The 17176-nt window shown below is 42.2% G+C and overlaps 1 protein-coding gene across 1 annotated transcript in view; it reads right to left on the reverse strand.

Moving 5' to 3' along the window:
• Nucleotides 1-4880: 4880 nt before the first annotated feature.
• TMEM38A (transmembrane protein 38A) overlaps nucleotides 4881-17176 on the reverse strand; it is an 81141-nt gene continuing 68845 nt past the window's right edge. Inside the window, exon 6 of the mRNA XM_053702897.1 lies at nucleotides 4881-5807. Coding sequence (XP_053558872.1) covers nucleotides 5589-5807 — 219 coding nt within the window. The 3' untranslated portion in view covers nucleotides 4881-5588. The remainder of the gene's footprint in view (nucleotides 5808-17176) is intronic.

Below are 17176 nucleotides of genomic sequence, written 5' to 3' on the forward strand. Positions count from 1 at the left end.
AAGTCCATTTCTTCAAGGAAACTGGAAGAGATAAAGAAAGAGACATATTTGGACACAGATCTGCAAGAAGTTATAAGGTACATAAGAGATGGCTGGCCCGAGAGCCGGGCAGCCTGGATGTCTTTAAATGCTTACCAGCCAGAGAGGTCGCAGCTCACGGAGCTGGAGGGGTTGGTGCTGTTCCAAGACCGTATTGTAATTCCTGTCAGCATGAGGAAGGAGATGTTAAACAGGATTCATGATGGCCACTTAGGCATTACAAAGTGCAGAGAAAGAGCAGCTACAGCTGTGTGGTGGCCTGGGATCAGCTCCGACATTGCAAATCACGTGTCTAAATGTGCCTTTTGCCGGGAACGCCGGCCTACTCAGAGAAGGGAGCCCTTAATGTCTACTCCGCTGCCTGCGGGGCCGTGGCAGAAAATAGCTGCTGATTTGTGCGAACTGCACGGGAAAAAGTTTCTTGTTGTTATCGACTACTATTCCAGGTATTTGGAAATAGCACCCCTGAATGATATCACAAGTCAGGCCGTTATCATTCGCCTGAAGAGCTTGTTCGCCCGCTGGGGCATTCCAATGGAGCTGGTGAGTGATAATGGCATGCAGTTCGCTTCTACAGAGTTCAGTGCCTTCAGCAGAGAATATGATTTTGTACATTCCACGTCAAGTCCACATTATCCACAGGCCAACGGAATGGCTGAAAGGGCAGTTCAAACAACAAAATTCATCCTAAAGCAATCTGAACCGTACCTAGCCCTCTTGTCATACAGGGCGACGCCCATTCAAGCCACCGGGTTTAGCCCGGCACAGCTGATGCTAGGACGCCAGATTCGCACCACTTTACCCTCAGTGGGTGTCTTCAAGCCGCCTGGCCCTGTTCCTCGGGACGAAGTCCTTAGGAGGGATGAAGAGGCCAAAAAGGGTTATCGTTTCTTCTACGACAGGAGACATTCTGTCAGGCCTTTACAGGAACTGAAAGCGGGCCAAAGTGTCAGAATTAAACTGGATGATGAGAAGAAATGGAAGACGCCTGCTACGGTAGTGGGCCGCTCTCCAGAACCAAGGTCTTACACAGTCCTTACAGAGGGAGGGACGGTTACACGCCGTAACCGAAGACATCTTCAGCCTGTACCTGAGAGTCTAGAACCGGATACCTCAGTACCACCGCCGGTGGGATCTCCTGTTCTAAGAGAGGTGCCTTCCCCTCAGCAAGATCATAGCGGGGATATATCTTTGCCTCCAGCAGACTCTTGTTCACCATCTTCTGTATCAGAGGACAATTCATGCAAAGTTACATCAAGCGGAAGAGTGGTGAGGCTTCCGGCCCGATACAGGGACTGACTTTAGCTAGAACAGTGACCGGAAGTATGGGCAGAATAATCCCATGGTCACTGTGGACTAGGGTAGTCTACCCCGATGTCCAAGTCAGGATGTAATTTGTTTGTTCATGTTTTCTAATCTATCTGTTTTTTATAATGTTCTAAAACAAAATGTTGTGTATACCCTGTTGGTGTACCTTGTTGTTTAATATATGTGAATGTATGCTTTGCCTTTGAAAAAGGGGAAGATGTGATGATAGCAGGATGTGATGTCACTAGCTGGTGGGCGGGGCTTAGGTCCGGTGTCTGTGTCGCAGTTAGTTTAGTACAATCAACCTGTCTGGATGTGTATTGCTATGCTCTGTAATAAAATAGAGTTGTACCATCATTGCTGTGTCCTGCATATGTCCTGCATCTCATGACACTCATAGTGACCGGGCTGTCTTCAACCCGTGAAAAACTGTTTGGTGAGGATTGTGGTAGTTGTGATTCATCAGGGCCCTCAGAATGATATTCATCCTCGCTGTGCACTTGAGAGGTTTCTGGCTTTTTCTTTCTATCGGTACTTTTAAAGAAAGTATTCATTGTGCTGGGGGTTGTACTTTGCTTCTGATTCTTCTCCATTTTAGTATTTCTGCGAAGCGCCATCTTATGGCCGATGCTCCCGCGAGGGGGCCTAATCTGGGCAAAGCTTAAAGTTCAAAAGAATGAGTTGCAGGCAGTATGGTCTGTAACAGAGTCCCTTTGAGAATAATTGTACCGCCTGGGGGATCAAATTTAGATCATTAGGTTAGGACAATAAAAGTGCATATGTGGAGTCGAAGCAGAAAACAGCTGCAGCAGTGGGAGGCACATATATAAGTGTTGGTGCTTGCCAGGGACAGGAGGGAAGTAAATAAGAAGGGAAAGTGTTTATATCTTCCCAAGGCTTATGTTATAAGTTGAAAGGCTTAGTCTGGCATTGAGTAATAAAGGATATTTGAAAGTTCAATGTGACTCTGTAGGCTATATTTAGATGAGGAGTCGGGTCGCATTATTACTAGATCTTTTCAGGGGTGGCTGGATGAGTATAGCGGGCCGCCATCTTGTCTTACCCCTCAGTTGCTGAGTCGGAGGCAGGGAGGAAAAAGAGCTGACAAGATAGCGATAACTCAGTTGCTCAGGTATCGGAGATAGCTAAAGGTGTCCCCGCTAATCCCTTCAGTTGGACACTCATTGCGGGTCTGTGCTGGGTCCCAGATCTATCCTGGGAAAGGACGTCTCTTGAGGCGGGTGCTGTTTGCGGCCTGTGCGGTCCTCCGCAGGTCTGTGTAGTCGGGCTCCCGCCCGCTGTCAGAGTCTCAAAATGCTGTAAGCATATGTCACAGTGCTTGTAGCCACTTTTTGGGCGATCGGCTCGGTGTAGGCTGTTCCCGGAGTGGGTCTTCGTTGCTGCCGTCGTCGGAGCTCTAGTGTGGTGCGACCATCTTGGATGCCCGCACGCTCCGCCCCCCTTAAACCCCTAATATTTTATGTATGATTCCATAGCTTGTTTGTATCTTAATGTGCCCCCTGAGTTTTAACATTTGCTCCTACTAAGCCTTGTAAATATACAAATTTTACAGCCATTTCTCCCTATATTGCAACTTGAAATCTCCTACCCATCTAGATGAGTGCAGACCAGCCTATACCAGAGAGAATTGACAACATATACTATGTGAAAGGGTACAGAATAAAGCAACAACAATCACATAGTTTTTACCCTATATAATGAAATAAGCTATGGAGCGCTAGGATAAAGTGGTTGCACATAAAAGATAAACAGAAACAGATTTAACATGACAGTTATCAATGTTATATATAAACTTTAGTGTACAACAGGGAAAAGATAGAAACCAATTCTCAGCAAATGCTACAACATATGTATAAGATAAGAAGATTAAGTGCAAGCATAAATGAACTGATTCTGACTGTCCTATGTTGGAGGCAAGTAAACTGAGTTAGGGACTGGTCTATTAACCAACACCTGCCTTTACAAAGTAGGAGTCCAGTGATTGAAGGTAATAATAGGACTATCAAGTTGCAATATAGGGAGAAATGGCTGTAATATTTGTATATTTACAAGGCTTAGTAGGAGCAAATGTTAAAACTCAGGGGGCACATTAAGATACAAACAAGCTATGGAATCACATATAATATATGTCTTCAATACCCAGGAGGCTGGCCACACCATTATGAGTTTCAGCACAGGAAGATCTTGAGTGTGGGTCACTCTGGTTGAGCTGCAGTACTAATGTTGGTCCTGGTGTGATAATAGGTCTGTTCAGATTCAGGCAAGGTAGGGTTCTGTTCTGTGTCCGTCTCTCCCATCTGCAATATGAAGCTCTGAGTGTGTGTTGCATTATGAACAAAGCACCACTTCACAGGTTGAGTTTCCACTTGCTGTATTATGGCATCACCTCCTTTCATCTTTTTCTCAAGTGCACTGTCATTGTGCTGCTCATGTTGGGCTCTAATTAAAGACATGAGCTCATCAAAGCTATCATGGAACTGTTGGTCTAGCTTTGCAAGGAGCACTAGTATGTGGGACTGAAAGTTCTCCTCCATACTTTGAATATTGGTTTAGGTATGATTATTACGCAGGGACAATCACGCCACTATATCTTGTTGTATGCTGAGACCTATTATCCAAGTGTGCCAGTATTTATATCCCACGTAAGTTGTAAATTAGTACCTGTGTTGCGGTAGCTCATCAGTCTCCCCTAATGTAGCAAGTCTCCAATATCTGAGTGGCCTGTGTTATTTTCCACAATGAGGGATATAAGCTGTACCGTGCTGCCAGCACTGATGTAGGTGGAGGGGTCGGATCCGTGAGTCACTATGCTGGCCTCTTACCAGCTAATGAGGTTATTATATTTCCCAGGCTTGTGGTGGTTGGTAGGCCACATATGGCGATGTGCTTCTAGGTGCGGCTGATCCTGCAATAGGGTGCGGCCTATGTGGCCCGCCGGTAATGGTCGATTATGTTGCCGTGGACTGCTTACGTTGTACTGGTGTTTTGGTTTCAGGTGAGGTGGCTGTTCCGGCTCTTGTGTTGGCTAGAGTAGCCACAGTTAAGGCCACAATGGCTGAGTAGGCCTTGATGGTATGCAATCAGATGCAATATCCTTAGGACAGGTTTTTTTCTCAGAGTTTAAGTTCCAAATGGTTTTGCCAGGTCTTCAATCTCAGAATACCCCAGTTGTGGTGTGATTTCTAAAAGTTTGTGAGTCTTAAAACACTTTTTATACCATTGTAATAGTCGGAGCTGAGCTGAAGTGCGTCTTCCATGTTCGGCTGCAAGATCCGCAACCCCCTAGATTATTCTTTTAATGGACAGTTCCAAAATGAGAATAAATAATTACTTCATGCTGTGTCTGATACATTCAGAAAGAACAACAAAAAACATAAATTATTGTTAAAAAGATTTTATTTTATAGCTGAAAATGGTTTTTATATATATATATATATATATATATATATATATATATATATATATATATATATATATATATATACATAGATTGTAATAGAAATGCTGTGTGGTTGCATATTTTTTGTTTTGATCCAAATTTTTCATTTACAATGATAAGATCATAAACATTCTATGATGTTTTGTAGCATGTACGGTCGCTATTGCCTAACTATTTTTTTTTTTACAGTTTGTGATATTTTGTTATATATTTTGTAATTTAAACATGAATGCAGCAAATCCGTATATATGTATGTGTATATATATATATAGATAGATAGATAGATAGATAGATAGATAGATATAGATATATATATATACACACACACACTGTATATATAAAAAATAACGGATTGCTTTAAATAAATCTGAATTGGAATAAATTTAAATAATTTATAGCACCAGATATTAAATGTAAAAATTTGAATAAATCTTTTTAAAAATAGTATTTTTATTTTTTTATTTTAGTATAAATATGAGATATGTTTAACTCCTTCATTACTGCATTTGGATTTGTAGGACAACACTTTGGCTAGCAGAGGCTCATTGTTACTTATTTAATTGAAGCACCTCTTGCATAGCCAATGTTATATATATATTTTTTATCACCTAAGTAGACAATTGGGTTTCTATTGAGACTGAGATAACAGTGCTGCTACTTCCAAAATGTTTGATTTCTTATTTCAGTCAACTTAGAAAAAATAACCCAAAAAACAAAGGGTATTTGTGTTTCATCCTGTTTTATCCTGGGGGTTGTTGTCCATGAATATCTCCTGATAGTCTCATTCTGCTTTCTTTACTTTTCTCTTCCTTGTGCCCTCATTCAACTCCTCTTTGGATTTTGTGGCAGAGTGAGAGCCATCATGCTCGTCATGGTGATGATGATGATGATGGTCGTGGTCGCCATGGCCACCATTGGAAGCTCTAAATATGATAGGGCAGATGAAGGCCTCTACTGGTGCAAATGGGGATCCATGAGAATGAGTTGCTGTCATGAATATCTGAATAGAAACAAGAGACATAAAAACATTTACTTCCATAGCTAGCACTATTTAGGGATTAAACAGTAACATTCTTAAATGGATATTGCAGTAAAAATCTGTTAGTTTATTCTTATTATTATCTAATATAATATAATATGTAATCTAATATTATTATCTAATTGCTACCCTTTTCTCCAGAAAAAGTAATGCTATAAAATATTATATTTGTATTATTTCCTCTCCTGATACAGAGGCTTGTATGTATCCACCATCCTAAAGGAAGACTAGCTGTGTGTTTTGTGTATTAGTGTATGTTTGTAATTGATATAATTATCTAAAGATTAGCATTTGTCAGAAAGGTAAATAAAAACAAGACAGATATATTTTATATTATGTTTCTTAAAACATAGCTGTGCTTAGATACAGTATACTAAAGTGATTGGAGGAAGCCGGAACCTTCATTGCTGACGTATGAAGAGGCTTGCGACAGGCGGGGGAAGCACTGGTGCGGCTTTCAAGAAGAAAAGGTAAGTATAATAACAAAACCAGTGAAATGTAAAGTTTGATGAATGAAAGTGTCCCTGTTTTTAATAGGATTTTTAAAAACCGGCCACACATTTGTCAAATTTTACATTCACTTAAAGGAGTTAATAAATAAAAGAGCAAGTTCCACTACTAGTAAAATGCCTTGCCAATGTGAAGTACAACAGATTAGCATGAAACACTAAAATATAAGAACAAAATAACCTAATGTTTGGTATAAATTTATTGGATAACTGTCTGTCCCACATAGGAGTGTTGTTTAATAAAAATGACATTTAATGGTTTAAATGAAGAGCTATAACAGAAAGCAAAATAATGCAATTACAAGACTCTATATCAGGGATTGCCAGCTGGTTGCCCATAGGTCACATGTGACACTCAGCACTAGTTTTTACAGCCCCCCTATGAAAAAGCGAAGAATTTGTGCCATAGGTTTTGAAGAAAAAGGAGAACTAAAAATGTGTGATTTGGAGACCTCTGCTGGATGGGTAAACAAGGTGGACACAACATAGAAGAGCACTCTGGACTAAAGAATAGCTGACAGAGGGCACCCTACAGCTTTAACTAAATCTAGCCTTAGGCCACTGGACATTTTTGAAAATAAATATATCACTATATGTGTGTTAATCAGCCATAAATGCAATTCTTAAAGTTTCTAAAATATTGATCTACTGCCCCCATGTTTTAGGATGTTTTTTAGTGACAAATTTTAAAGTTATGTCTATTACACTCCCCCCTGTATCATGTGACAGCCATCAGCCGATAATAAATACATATACAGTGAGGGAAAAAAATATTTGATCCCCTGCTGATTTTGTACGTTTGCCCACTGAGAAAGAAATGATCAGTCTATAATTTTATTTGAAAGTGAGAGACAAAATAACAACAAAAAACGTATTTCAAAAAAGATATAAATTGATTTGCATTTTAATGAGTGAGATAAGTATTTGACCCTTTTGCAAAACATGACTTAGTACTTGGTGGCAAAACCTTTGTTCGCAATCATAGAGGTCAAACGTTTCTTGTAGTTGGTCACCAGGTTTGCACACATCTCATTAGGGATTTTGTCCCACTCCTCTTTGCAGATCCTCTCCTAGTCATTAAGGTTTCGAGGCTGACGTTTGGCAACTCGAACCTTCAGTTCCCTCCACAGATTTTCTATGTGATTAAGGTCTGGAGACTGGCTAGGCCATTCCAGTACCTTAATGTTCTTCTTCTTGAGCCACTCCTTTTTTGCCTTGGCCGTGTGTTTTTGGTCATTTTCATGCTGGAATACCACTCCACGACCCATTTTCAATGCCCTGGCTGAAGGCAGGAGGTTCTAACCCAAAATTTGATGGTACATGGCCCCACCCATCGTCCCTTTGATGGAGTGAAGTTGTCCTGTCCACTTAGCAGAAAAACACCCCCAAAGTATAATGTTTCCACCTCCATGTTTGATGGTAGGGATGGTGTAGTGTGTTACCAATTGTTTTCTTGGTTACTATGGTCCCAGTTGCTTTGAGATCATTAACAAGATCCTCCCGTGTAGTTCTGGGTTGATTCCTCACTGTTCTCATGATCATTGAAACTCCACGAGGTGAGATCATGCTTGGAGCCCCGGACCAAGGGAGATTGACAGTTATTTTGTGTTTCTTCCATTTGCATATAATCGCACCAACTGTTGTCAGCTTCTCACCAAGCTGCTTTGTGATGGTCTTGTAGCCCATTCCAGCCTTGTGTAGATCTACAATCTTATCCCTGACATCCTTGGACAGCTCTTTGGTCTTGGCCATGGTGGAAAGTTTGGAATCTAATTGATTGATTGCTTCTGTGGACAGGTGTCTTTTATACAGGTAACAAGCCGAGATTAGGAGCACTCCCTTTAAGAGAGTGCCCCTAATCTTAGCTAGTTACCTGTATAAAAGACACCTGGGAGCCAGAAATCTTGCTTATTGATAGGGAATCAAATACTTATTTCACTCATTAAAATGCAAATCAATTTATAACTTTTTGAAATGCGTTTTTCTGGATTTTGTTGTTGTTATTCTGTCTCTCACTGTTCAAATAAACCTACCATTAAAACTATAGACTGATCATTTCTTTGTCAGTGAGCAAATGCACAAAATCAGCAGCTGATCAAATAATTTTTTTCCTCACTGTACGTATATTCTGTGAGTTCTTGCACATGCTCAGTAGTAGCTGGTGACTCAGTGGGGGATATCTATCAAGCCGTCAACTGTGTTGCATTCTCCGGCACCAATACGCTCACCTAACATCGCCTAACATCGCGGCCGCGTATCTCAATACATTCTCCTTATTTATAAAAAAAAAGCCGTCAAAATGACGCGCACCAAGTACGGGGCGATGAGCATCGGACTGTTAGCTAACAGTCATGGATCTTGCATCTATTCAGCTTTTTACCAACTTTATTTATACCCTGTCACTAAACGTGTTTTTTATTTTTTGTAATTTAGCGTTTCTTTTTTTTGTAATTTAGTAATTTGTAATAAGGTTTAATAGTATTTTTAAATAATTTGAGTAGGGTTAGGTTTTTTTAATATGTTATTTAGTTTATTTAATTGCTAGTTGAATTTAATTGTAGTATAATAGTTAGGGTGGGTTAATTAATAGTTTTAAATTAGTTTCTTTTAATTCTACAGGTAAGTTTACATTTATATTAAGATAGGGATGTTGTAATTTTAATTTAAAGTTAGCATGTTGTTAGGTTTAGGGTTTAATAGCTTAATTTAGTTTATGGCGATGTGGGGGGCTGACGGTTTAGGAGTTAATAGGTTTAGTTAGTGGTAGTAATGTGGGAGGCCAGGGGTTTAGGGGTTAATAAGTTTATTTAGTGGTGTCGGGGAGCAGCGGAATAGGGGTTAATACATTTTATTTAGGTGGCGGCAATGTCAGGGGCGGCAGATTAGGGGTGTTTAGACTCGGGGTTTATGTTAGAGTGTTAGGTGTAAAAGTAACTTGTTTTCAACCATAGAAATCAATGGGATATCTGGCAGCATCGAACATAAGCTTTTGCTGCTTTCAGACTCCCATTGATTTCTATTGCATCCGCGGCCTCCAGGGTGGCAGATTAAAAACCAGGTACGCCGCGAGCATACCTGTTAGAAATTTGCTAACTTTGAAAAAGTGTCAGATAGAGCCAAATGTGTATTCAGAACATCTGTAATGACGTAAGCATCGATCTGTGTCACATTGAGACTGGAGGATCGTATGTTATGTCACAAATTTCAACATTTGCCGGTCAGTAGGCTGATAACTAGGTCGGATCAAGCTTGCAACAATTACGCTGGGGAATTCTGGCGTATTTGTGGTTGAGGCTTTGATAAATATCCCCCAAAGTGTAAATATAAAAAGACTGTGCAAATTTTGTTAATTGGAAAGTTTTTTAAAAACATAAATTATGCTTACCTAATAATTTCATTTCCATCGTGGAGAGGAGAGTCCACGGCTTCATTCATTACTATTGGGAATTAAGAACCTGGCCACCAGGAGGAGGCAAAGACACCCCAGCCAAAGGCTCAAATACCTCTCCCACTCCCCTCATCCCCCAGTCATTCTGAAACAATGGGGAACAAGGAACAGTAGGAGAAACACCAGGGTATAAATGATGCCAGAAGAGAAATTAAATTTAGGTCCGCCCACCGGAGATATGGGTGGGAGTCATGGACTCTCCTTTCCTTACGATGGAAATGAAATTATCAGGTAAGCATAATTTATGTTTTCCATCTAAAGGGGAGGAGAGTCCACGGCTTCATTCATTACTATTGGGAACATACACCCAAGCTCTAGAGGACACTGAATGAAACTGGGAGGGTAAAAGGTGGACTCTAATCTGAGGGCACCACAGCCTGTAGAACTTTTCTCCCAAAAGCCGCTTCCGCAGAAGCAAATACGTCAAATTTGTAAAACTTCATAAGAGAATGTAAGGTAGCCGCCTTACAAATCTGCTCCATAGAGGCCTCATTCTTGAAGGTCCAAGATGAAGTCACAGCTCTAGTGGAATGAGCCGTGATCCTCTGAGGAGGCTTATGTCCCGCTGTCTCATAAGCCAAACGGATAAAGCTCCTCAGCCAAAAAGACAAAGAAGCAGAAGCCCTCTGACTACTGCGCTTCCCTGAATACACAACAAAAAGAGATGTAGATTGTCTGAAGTCCTTTGTAGCCTGAAGATAGAACTTCAGGGCATGGACCACATCTAGATTATGAAGTAACCGCTCCTTTGAAGAAGAAGAGTTAGGGCACAGAGAAGGAACAACTATTTCCTGATTGATGTTAGGATTGGACACCACCTTGGGAAGAAATTCCAAACTGGTGCAAAGAACAGCCTTATCCGAATGAAAAACCAGATAAGGTGGCCCATGTTGCAAGGCCACCAGTTCAGATACTCTGCAAGCTGATGCAATGGCCAACAGGAAAAGAACCTTCCAGGACAGAATCTTAATGTCAAGGGCATGCATAGGCTTAAACGGGACCTGTTGCAAAACCCTAAGGACCAAGTTCAAGCTCCACGGGGGAGCAGACTGCCTAAAGACAGGCCTAATTTGAGACAAAGCCTGAACAAAGGATTGGATGTCAGGGAGCTCAGCAAGTCTCCTGTGTAACAAAACAGATAATGCAGAAATTTGTCCCTTTAAGGAACTAGCAGCAAGTCCCTTCTCTAAACCTTCTTGAAGAAAGGACAGAATTCTGGAAACCCTCACCTTGTGCCAAGGGTATTCATGTTTCTCACACCAGGACAAGTCCTCCACATCTTATGGTAGATGTGCAGAGTGATTGGCTTCCTTGCCTGAACTAGAGTGTCAATCACACTTTCAGAAAAAACTCTCTTGGCTAGAACTAGGCGTTCAATCTCCACGCAGTCAGCCTCAGAGAATCGAGATTCTGATGTTGGAAAGGACCCTGTTCCAACAGATCCCTGCGACAGGGTAACCTCAATGGCAGAGAGGATGACATCACCACCAGATACGCAAACCACGTCCTCCACGGCCATGAAGGAACAATCAGAATGGTTGACGCTCTCTCCTGCTTTATGCATGCCACAATACGAGGTAGAAGTGGTAAGGGAGGAAAAATGTACGCTAGATCGAACCCCCAAGGCACCGCTTATGCATCTATCAGTTCTGCCTGGGAGTCCCTCAACCCGTAACGGGGAAGTTTGCAATTGAGTCTGGACGCCATGAGATCTATCTCCAGCGTCCCAAAACTGAGAAAATCTCCGCAAACACCTCGGGGTTAAGAGACCATTCCCCCAGATGGAATGTTTGCCTGCTGAGAAAGTCTGCTTCCCAGTTATCCACACCCGGGATGTGGATCGCTGAAAGTGATCAGTTGTGGGCCTCCACCCATTCCAATATCCGAGACACCTCCCTCATTACGAGGGAGCTCCTTGTACCCCCCTGATGGTTGATGTAAGCCACCGAGGTAATGTTGTCCATCTGAAACCTTATGAAGTCAGATTATTGTAGATCGCTCGAAGTTCCAGGATATTTATCAGTAAAAGGGACTCCAGCTGAGACCATTTTCCCTGTGCCATTCTGGCACCCCAAACAGCTCCCTATGCTGACAGACTCGCATCCGTGGTCACAATCTCGCAGGACGGTCTCAAGAAGGATGTCCCCATGGACAGTTGTTCCGGGAAGATCCATCAAGAGAGGGAAGTCCAAGCCCGTACATCCATGGATATCAGCTGTGAGAGATCTGAATGATTGCCGTTCCACTACCTCAACATGCATAACTGAAGAGGCCTGAGATGAAACCTGGCAAATGGAATGATGTCTATGCTGGAGACCATGAGCCCGATCACCTCCATACATTGGGCCACCGAGGGCCTCTCTGAGAATCGAAGGGGCAGACAAGAGGACGCAAGCTTCCTGCGTTTCTGATCCATGAAAAAAATCTTCATGGACACCGAGTTGTGCCCAGAAACTCCACCCTGAAGCTGGGTACCAGGAAGCTCTTTCCGGATATTATCTTCCAACCATGAGATTGAAGTAACAGGAGCAGAGACCTTGAATGGTCCACTGCCTGACTGAAGGACGGCGCCTGAACCAGGATGTCATCTAGATAGGGCACCACCGCAATGCCCCTGGATCTGGCTACAGCAAGCAGGGCCCCGAAAACCTTCATGAAAACTCTCGGGGCCGTCGCCAGACCGAAAGGAAGGGCCACAAACTGGAAGTGCTGGTCCAGAAATGCAAATCTTAGGAACTTGAAGTGGTCCCTGTGAATTGGAATATGAAGATAGGCATCCTTCAAGTCTATTGTGGTCATGAACTGCCCCTCTTGAACTAGGATCAAAAGGGACCTGATCGTTTCCATTTTGAACGATGGAACGGACAAAAACTTGTTTAAACACTTCAGATCCAAAATCGGGCAGAACGTGTCCTCCTTTTTTGGAACTACGAACAGATTTGAATAATACCCTAGACCCCTTTCTGCAAGGGGCACTGTTATGATAACACCTAGAGAGGAAAGATCCCTCACACATCCCAGGGGTCCTGAACATCCTGAAACCAGGCTTCGGAGAATAGAGATAACTTGCCCCTTCATGCCGACTTGGTCTCTGCAGGCTTTAATGTTCTGATTGGCCTTATCTGCACGAAAGGGATGAAAACTAGATCCTTTCAGTTTAGCTTTCTTATCTTGGGGTAGGAAGGCACCCTTGCCTCCCGTAACCGTGGAAATGATCGAGTCCAGGCCTGGACCGAACAGAATCTATCCTTGAAAAGGCAGGGACAGCAACCTCAATTTAAAGGTCATGTCCGCCGACCAAGATTTTCGCCACTAGGCCCTGCTCGCTAAAACCTAAAACCCTGACACCTTAATAATTTGCATATTGGCGTTGCAAATGAAAGAATTGGCTATCTTCAGAGCCTTAATCTTCTCCTGCACCTCTTCGAAAGAGGGTTCACCCTCAATCATTTCACTCAGGGAATCACACCAATATGACGCAGCTCCAGCAACCACGGCTATGGCTGCTGCCAGCTGAAAAACAAACCCTGTGTGCTGAAACATCTTTCTCAGCATGTTTTCCAACTTTTTAACCATAGGCTCTTTGAACGACGAACTATCCTCTACGGGAATAATCATTCGCTTAGCGAGCGTGGAGATTGCCCCATCCACCCTAGGAATGGTCCTCCACAACTCCAACTGAGCCTCCGGAACTGGGAAAAGTTTCTTAAAGGACAAAGAAGGGAAAAGGGAGGACCTAGTCGAGCCCATTCGTTCTTGATAATGTTAGCCATCGTTATAGGGACCGGGAAAGTCTGGGGTAACACCCTGTCCTCATAAACCTTATCTAGCTTAGGGATAGAAGGTTCCTCCAGAAGCTTTGGCTCCGGAACCTCTAGAGTAGCAAGCACTTGCTTTAGAAAAAAGCGCAACTTCTCCATCTTAAACCTATAGCCAGGCACCTCTGCCTGAGCCTTAGATGACACATATTCTGACCCAGAAGTAGTCCCCTCCAATGTGTTGGAGTGGGCCCCTTCATTGAACCACTCTGCAGGAGCATCCGATGAAGACAAGTCCTGAGTCGGGCCGCACTGAAAGGTCCTACGCTTGCGCTTAGCAGAATGTGGTAAGGTGTGGATCACTTTCGAAACCGCCGCCTGCAGTTGATCCGCAAAATCTGGCGGCCAACATATCTCTCCCGAAGGAGCAACAGTCTGACCCCGGGGCGCTGCATGTGCAATAGGGGACTCAATTTGGGAACGCACCTCACAGGACGGAGAACCCTCAAAGGTGGCTGGCTCAGTGGTACTAGACATTCTTTTAGTCTTAGATGTCTCGACCCTCTCAAGGCATGTGGAACATAATTGGGCAGGCTGGTCTACCGGAACCTCACAATAAACACAGGTATGAGACTTTGTCAAAGAGGGAGTACCCTCTAATGCATCAGAATCCTCCATAGCTTACGCTTTTATTAGAATTAAAAAGAGAAACTAACAGGCACCTTTATAACCGCCAATGGCCGGGGCACTCACCACCTCCTATGAACCGGACTACGGAAACCGCATCGTCTCCTCTGTCGCAGATCAGACCAGAAGTGAAGACCCAGTCACACGGGTGCCTCGCAGGACCGCCAAAGGACCACGCAAAAACTCCCGGAAAAGAACCTGATAGTTCCACACATTGCCAGAGCCTTATCCCACACAGCACAGCAATGACACAATAAACAATATCATGTATAAACCCCCCCCCCCCCCCGTTCAATAATCCCCCTACCAGGAATATTAACCCTTGCTTCTGTGAAGATAAAAGGCGTCTTCTATGTTAACATTATTTTTAAAATTAAACGATCTTACCAGAATCCACGTTGTGGAACAGGAACACGGCCCTTCAAGTGTGACAGGTCATAGCAGCGCTCCTGACATGGAATTGTGAGAAGAAAGCAGTCTGCAAAACTTGTCAACGCTGATTGCTGTAGGAGCTGTTAATATGAGTCGGGATGGTTTCGCAAAAGAGACTCTCCCTGCATCTCCAAGCCCTCACTGAGAAGCCTTATAGGGCTAATTAAAACTCCTGTCCCATTGGGAAGAGTAATACCCTCCATAAGAGACCTCCGAATCTTCGGCACCTCTCTGCCACCTCCTGTGACGAAAGGCAAAGAATGACTGGGAGATGAGGGGAGTGGGAGAGGTATTTGAGCCTTTGGCTGGGGTGTCTTTGCCTCTTCCTGGTGGCCAGGTTCTTAATTCCCAATAGTAATGAATGAAGCCGTGGACTCTCCTCCCCTTTAGATGGAAATTGCATGCTCTCTCTGAATCATGAAAGTGTAATTTTGACTTGAGTGTCCATTTAACTTTTGTTCTTTTTTGTTTTCACAATGCATCTAATTGGCTACCTGTTTTGTTTTCCATAATATATTTAACGGGACCTTCAATCCAAAATGTTTTTCCCAATTAAGGGCCAGATTACAAGTAGAGCACTAATTAACGCTCCTGCTCGAGCGTTATTTGTGCTAGAAGTAAGCTTTTTGCGTGCATCGGGTTGCTCTTGCATTATTAGTTGAAAGTAAAGTTTTTTCCATCTTGTGCAAACCCGACGAGTGCAAAAAGCCAAAATTAGAATATTGTGTGTGCATTCACGTATTCCCCCGTAGAGGTTAATGGAGCAAAAAAAGTGGGGAAAAAACTAACACCCAACTTAAAGGAACACTGTACCCAAAATTTTTCTTTCATGATTGAGATTGAGCATGCAATTTTAAGCAACTTTCTAATTTACTCCTATTATCACATTTTCTTCATTCTCTTGGTATCTTTATTTGAAATGCAAGAATGTAAGTTTAGATGCCGGCCCATTTTTGGTGAACAACCTGGGTTGTCCTTGCTGATTGGTGGATAAATTCATCCACCAATAAAAAAGTGCTGTCCAGAGTACTGAAACCAAAACAAAGCTTAGATGCCTTCTTTTTCAAATAATGATAGCAAGAGAACAAAGAAAAATTGATAATAGGAGTAAATTAGAAAGTTGCTTAAAATTGCATGCTCTATCTGAATTACAAAAGAAAAAAATTGGGTGTCCCTTTAAGAGCAAACTCAATTGTATATTCTCATGTGATGTGCGCTAACCTGACAGGAAAATATAATTATTTCACATTCCAATGTTCTTCACATAAAAGAATATGTTCTATTTATTCTTAAGTCAATATTTCTACATATATCTGATGGTATTTTGGTACAATAAATATCTAAACCTATATATATAGATAATTATATATACGTATAGATATATATATATATATATATATATATATATATATATATATATATATTAAAAATACTTAGAACATATTCTGCTATGTGCAGTACATTGGAAGGTGAAATATTTACAGTAAATACAGGGAGTGCAGAATTATTAGGCAAGTTGTATTTTTGAGGATTAATTTTATTATTGAACAACAACCATGTATTCAATGAACCCAAAAAACTCATTAATATCAAAGCTGAATAGTTTTGGAAGTAGTTTTTAGTTTGTTTTTAGTTATAGCTATTTTAGGGGGATATCTGTGTGTGCAGGTGACTATTACTGTGCATAATTATTAGGCAACTTAACAAAAAAACAAATATATACCCATTTCAATTATTTATTTTTACCAGTGAAACCAATATAACATCTCAACATTCACAAATATACATTTCTGACATTCAAAAACAAAACAAAAACAAATCAGTGACCAATATAGCCACCTTTCTTTGCAAGGACACTCAAAAGCCTGCCATCCATGGATTCTGTCAGTGTTTTGATCTGTTCACCATCAACATTGCGTGCAGCAGCAACCACAGCCTCCCAGACACTGTTCAGAGAGGTGTACTGTTTTCCCTCCTTGTAAATCTCACATTTGATGATGGACCACAGGTTCTCAATGGGGTTCAGATCAGGTGAACAAGGAGGCCATGTCATTAGATTTTCTTCTTTTATACCCTTTCTTGCCAGCCACGCTGTGGAGTACTTGGACGCGTGTGATGGAGCATTGTCCTGCATGAAAATCATGTTTTTCTTGAAGGATGCAGACTTCTTCCTGTACCACTGCTTGAAGAAGGTGTCTTCCAGAAACTGGCAGTAGGACTGGGAGTTGAGCTTGACTCCATCCTCAACCCGAAAAGGCCCCACAAGCTCATCTTTGATGATACCAGCCCAAACCAGTACTCCACCTCCACCTTGCTGGCGTCTGAGTCGGACTGGAGCTCTCTGCCCTTTACCAATCCAGCCACGGGCCCATCCATCTGGCCCATCAAGACTCACTCTCATTTCATCAGTCCATAAAACCTTAGAAAAATCAGTCTTGAGATATTTCTTGGCCCAGTCTTGACGTTTCAGCTTGTGTGTCTTGTTCAGTGGTGGTC

The sequence above is a fragment of the Bombina bombina genome, chromosome 2 (genome assembly GCF_027579735.1).
Source record: "Bombina bombina isolate aBomBom1 chromosome 2, aBomBom1.pri, whole genome shotgun sequence".
NCBI lineage: Eukaryota > Metazoa > Chordata > Amphibia > Anura > Bombinatoridae > Bombina > Bombina bombina.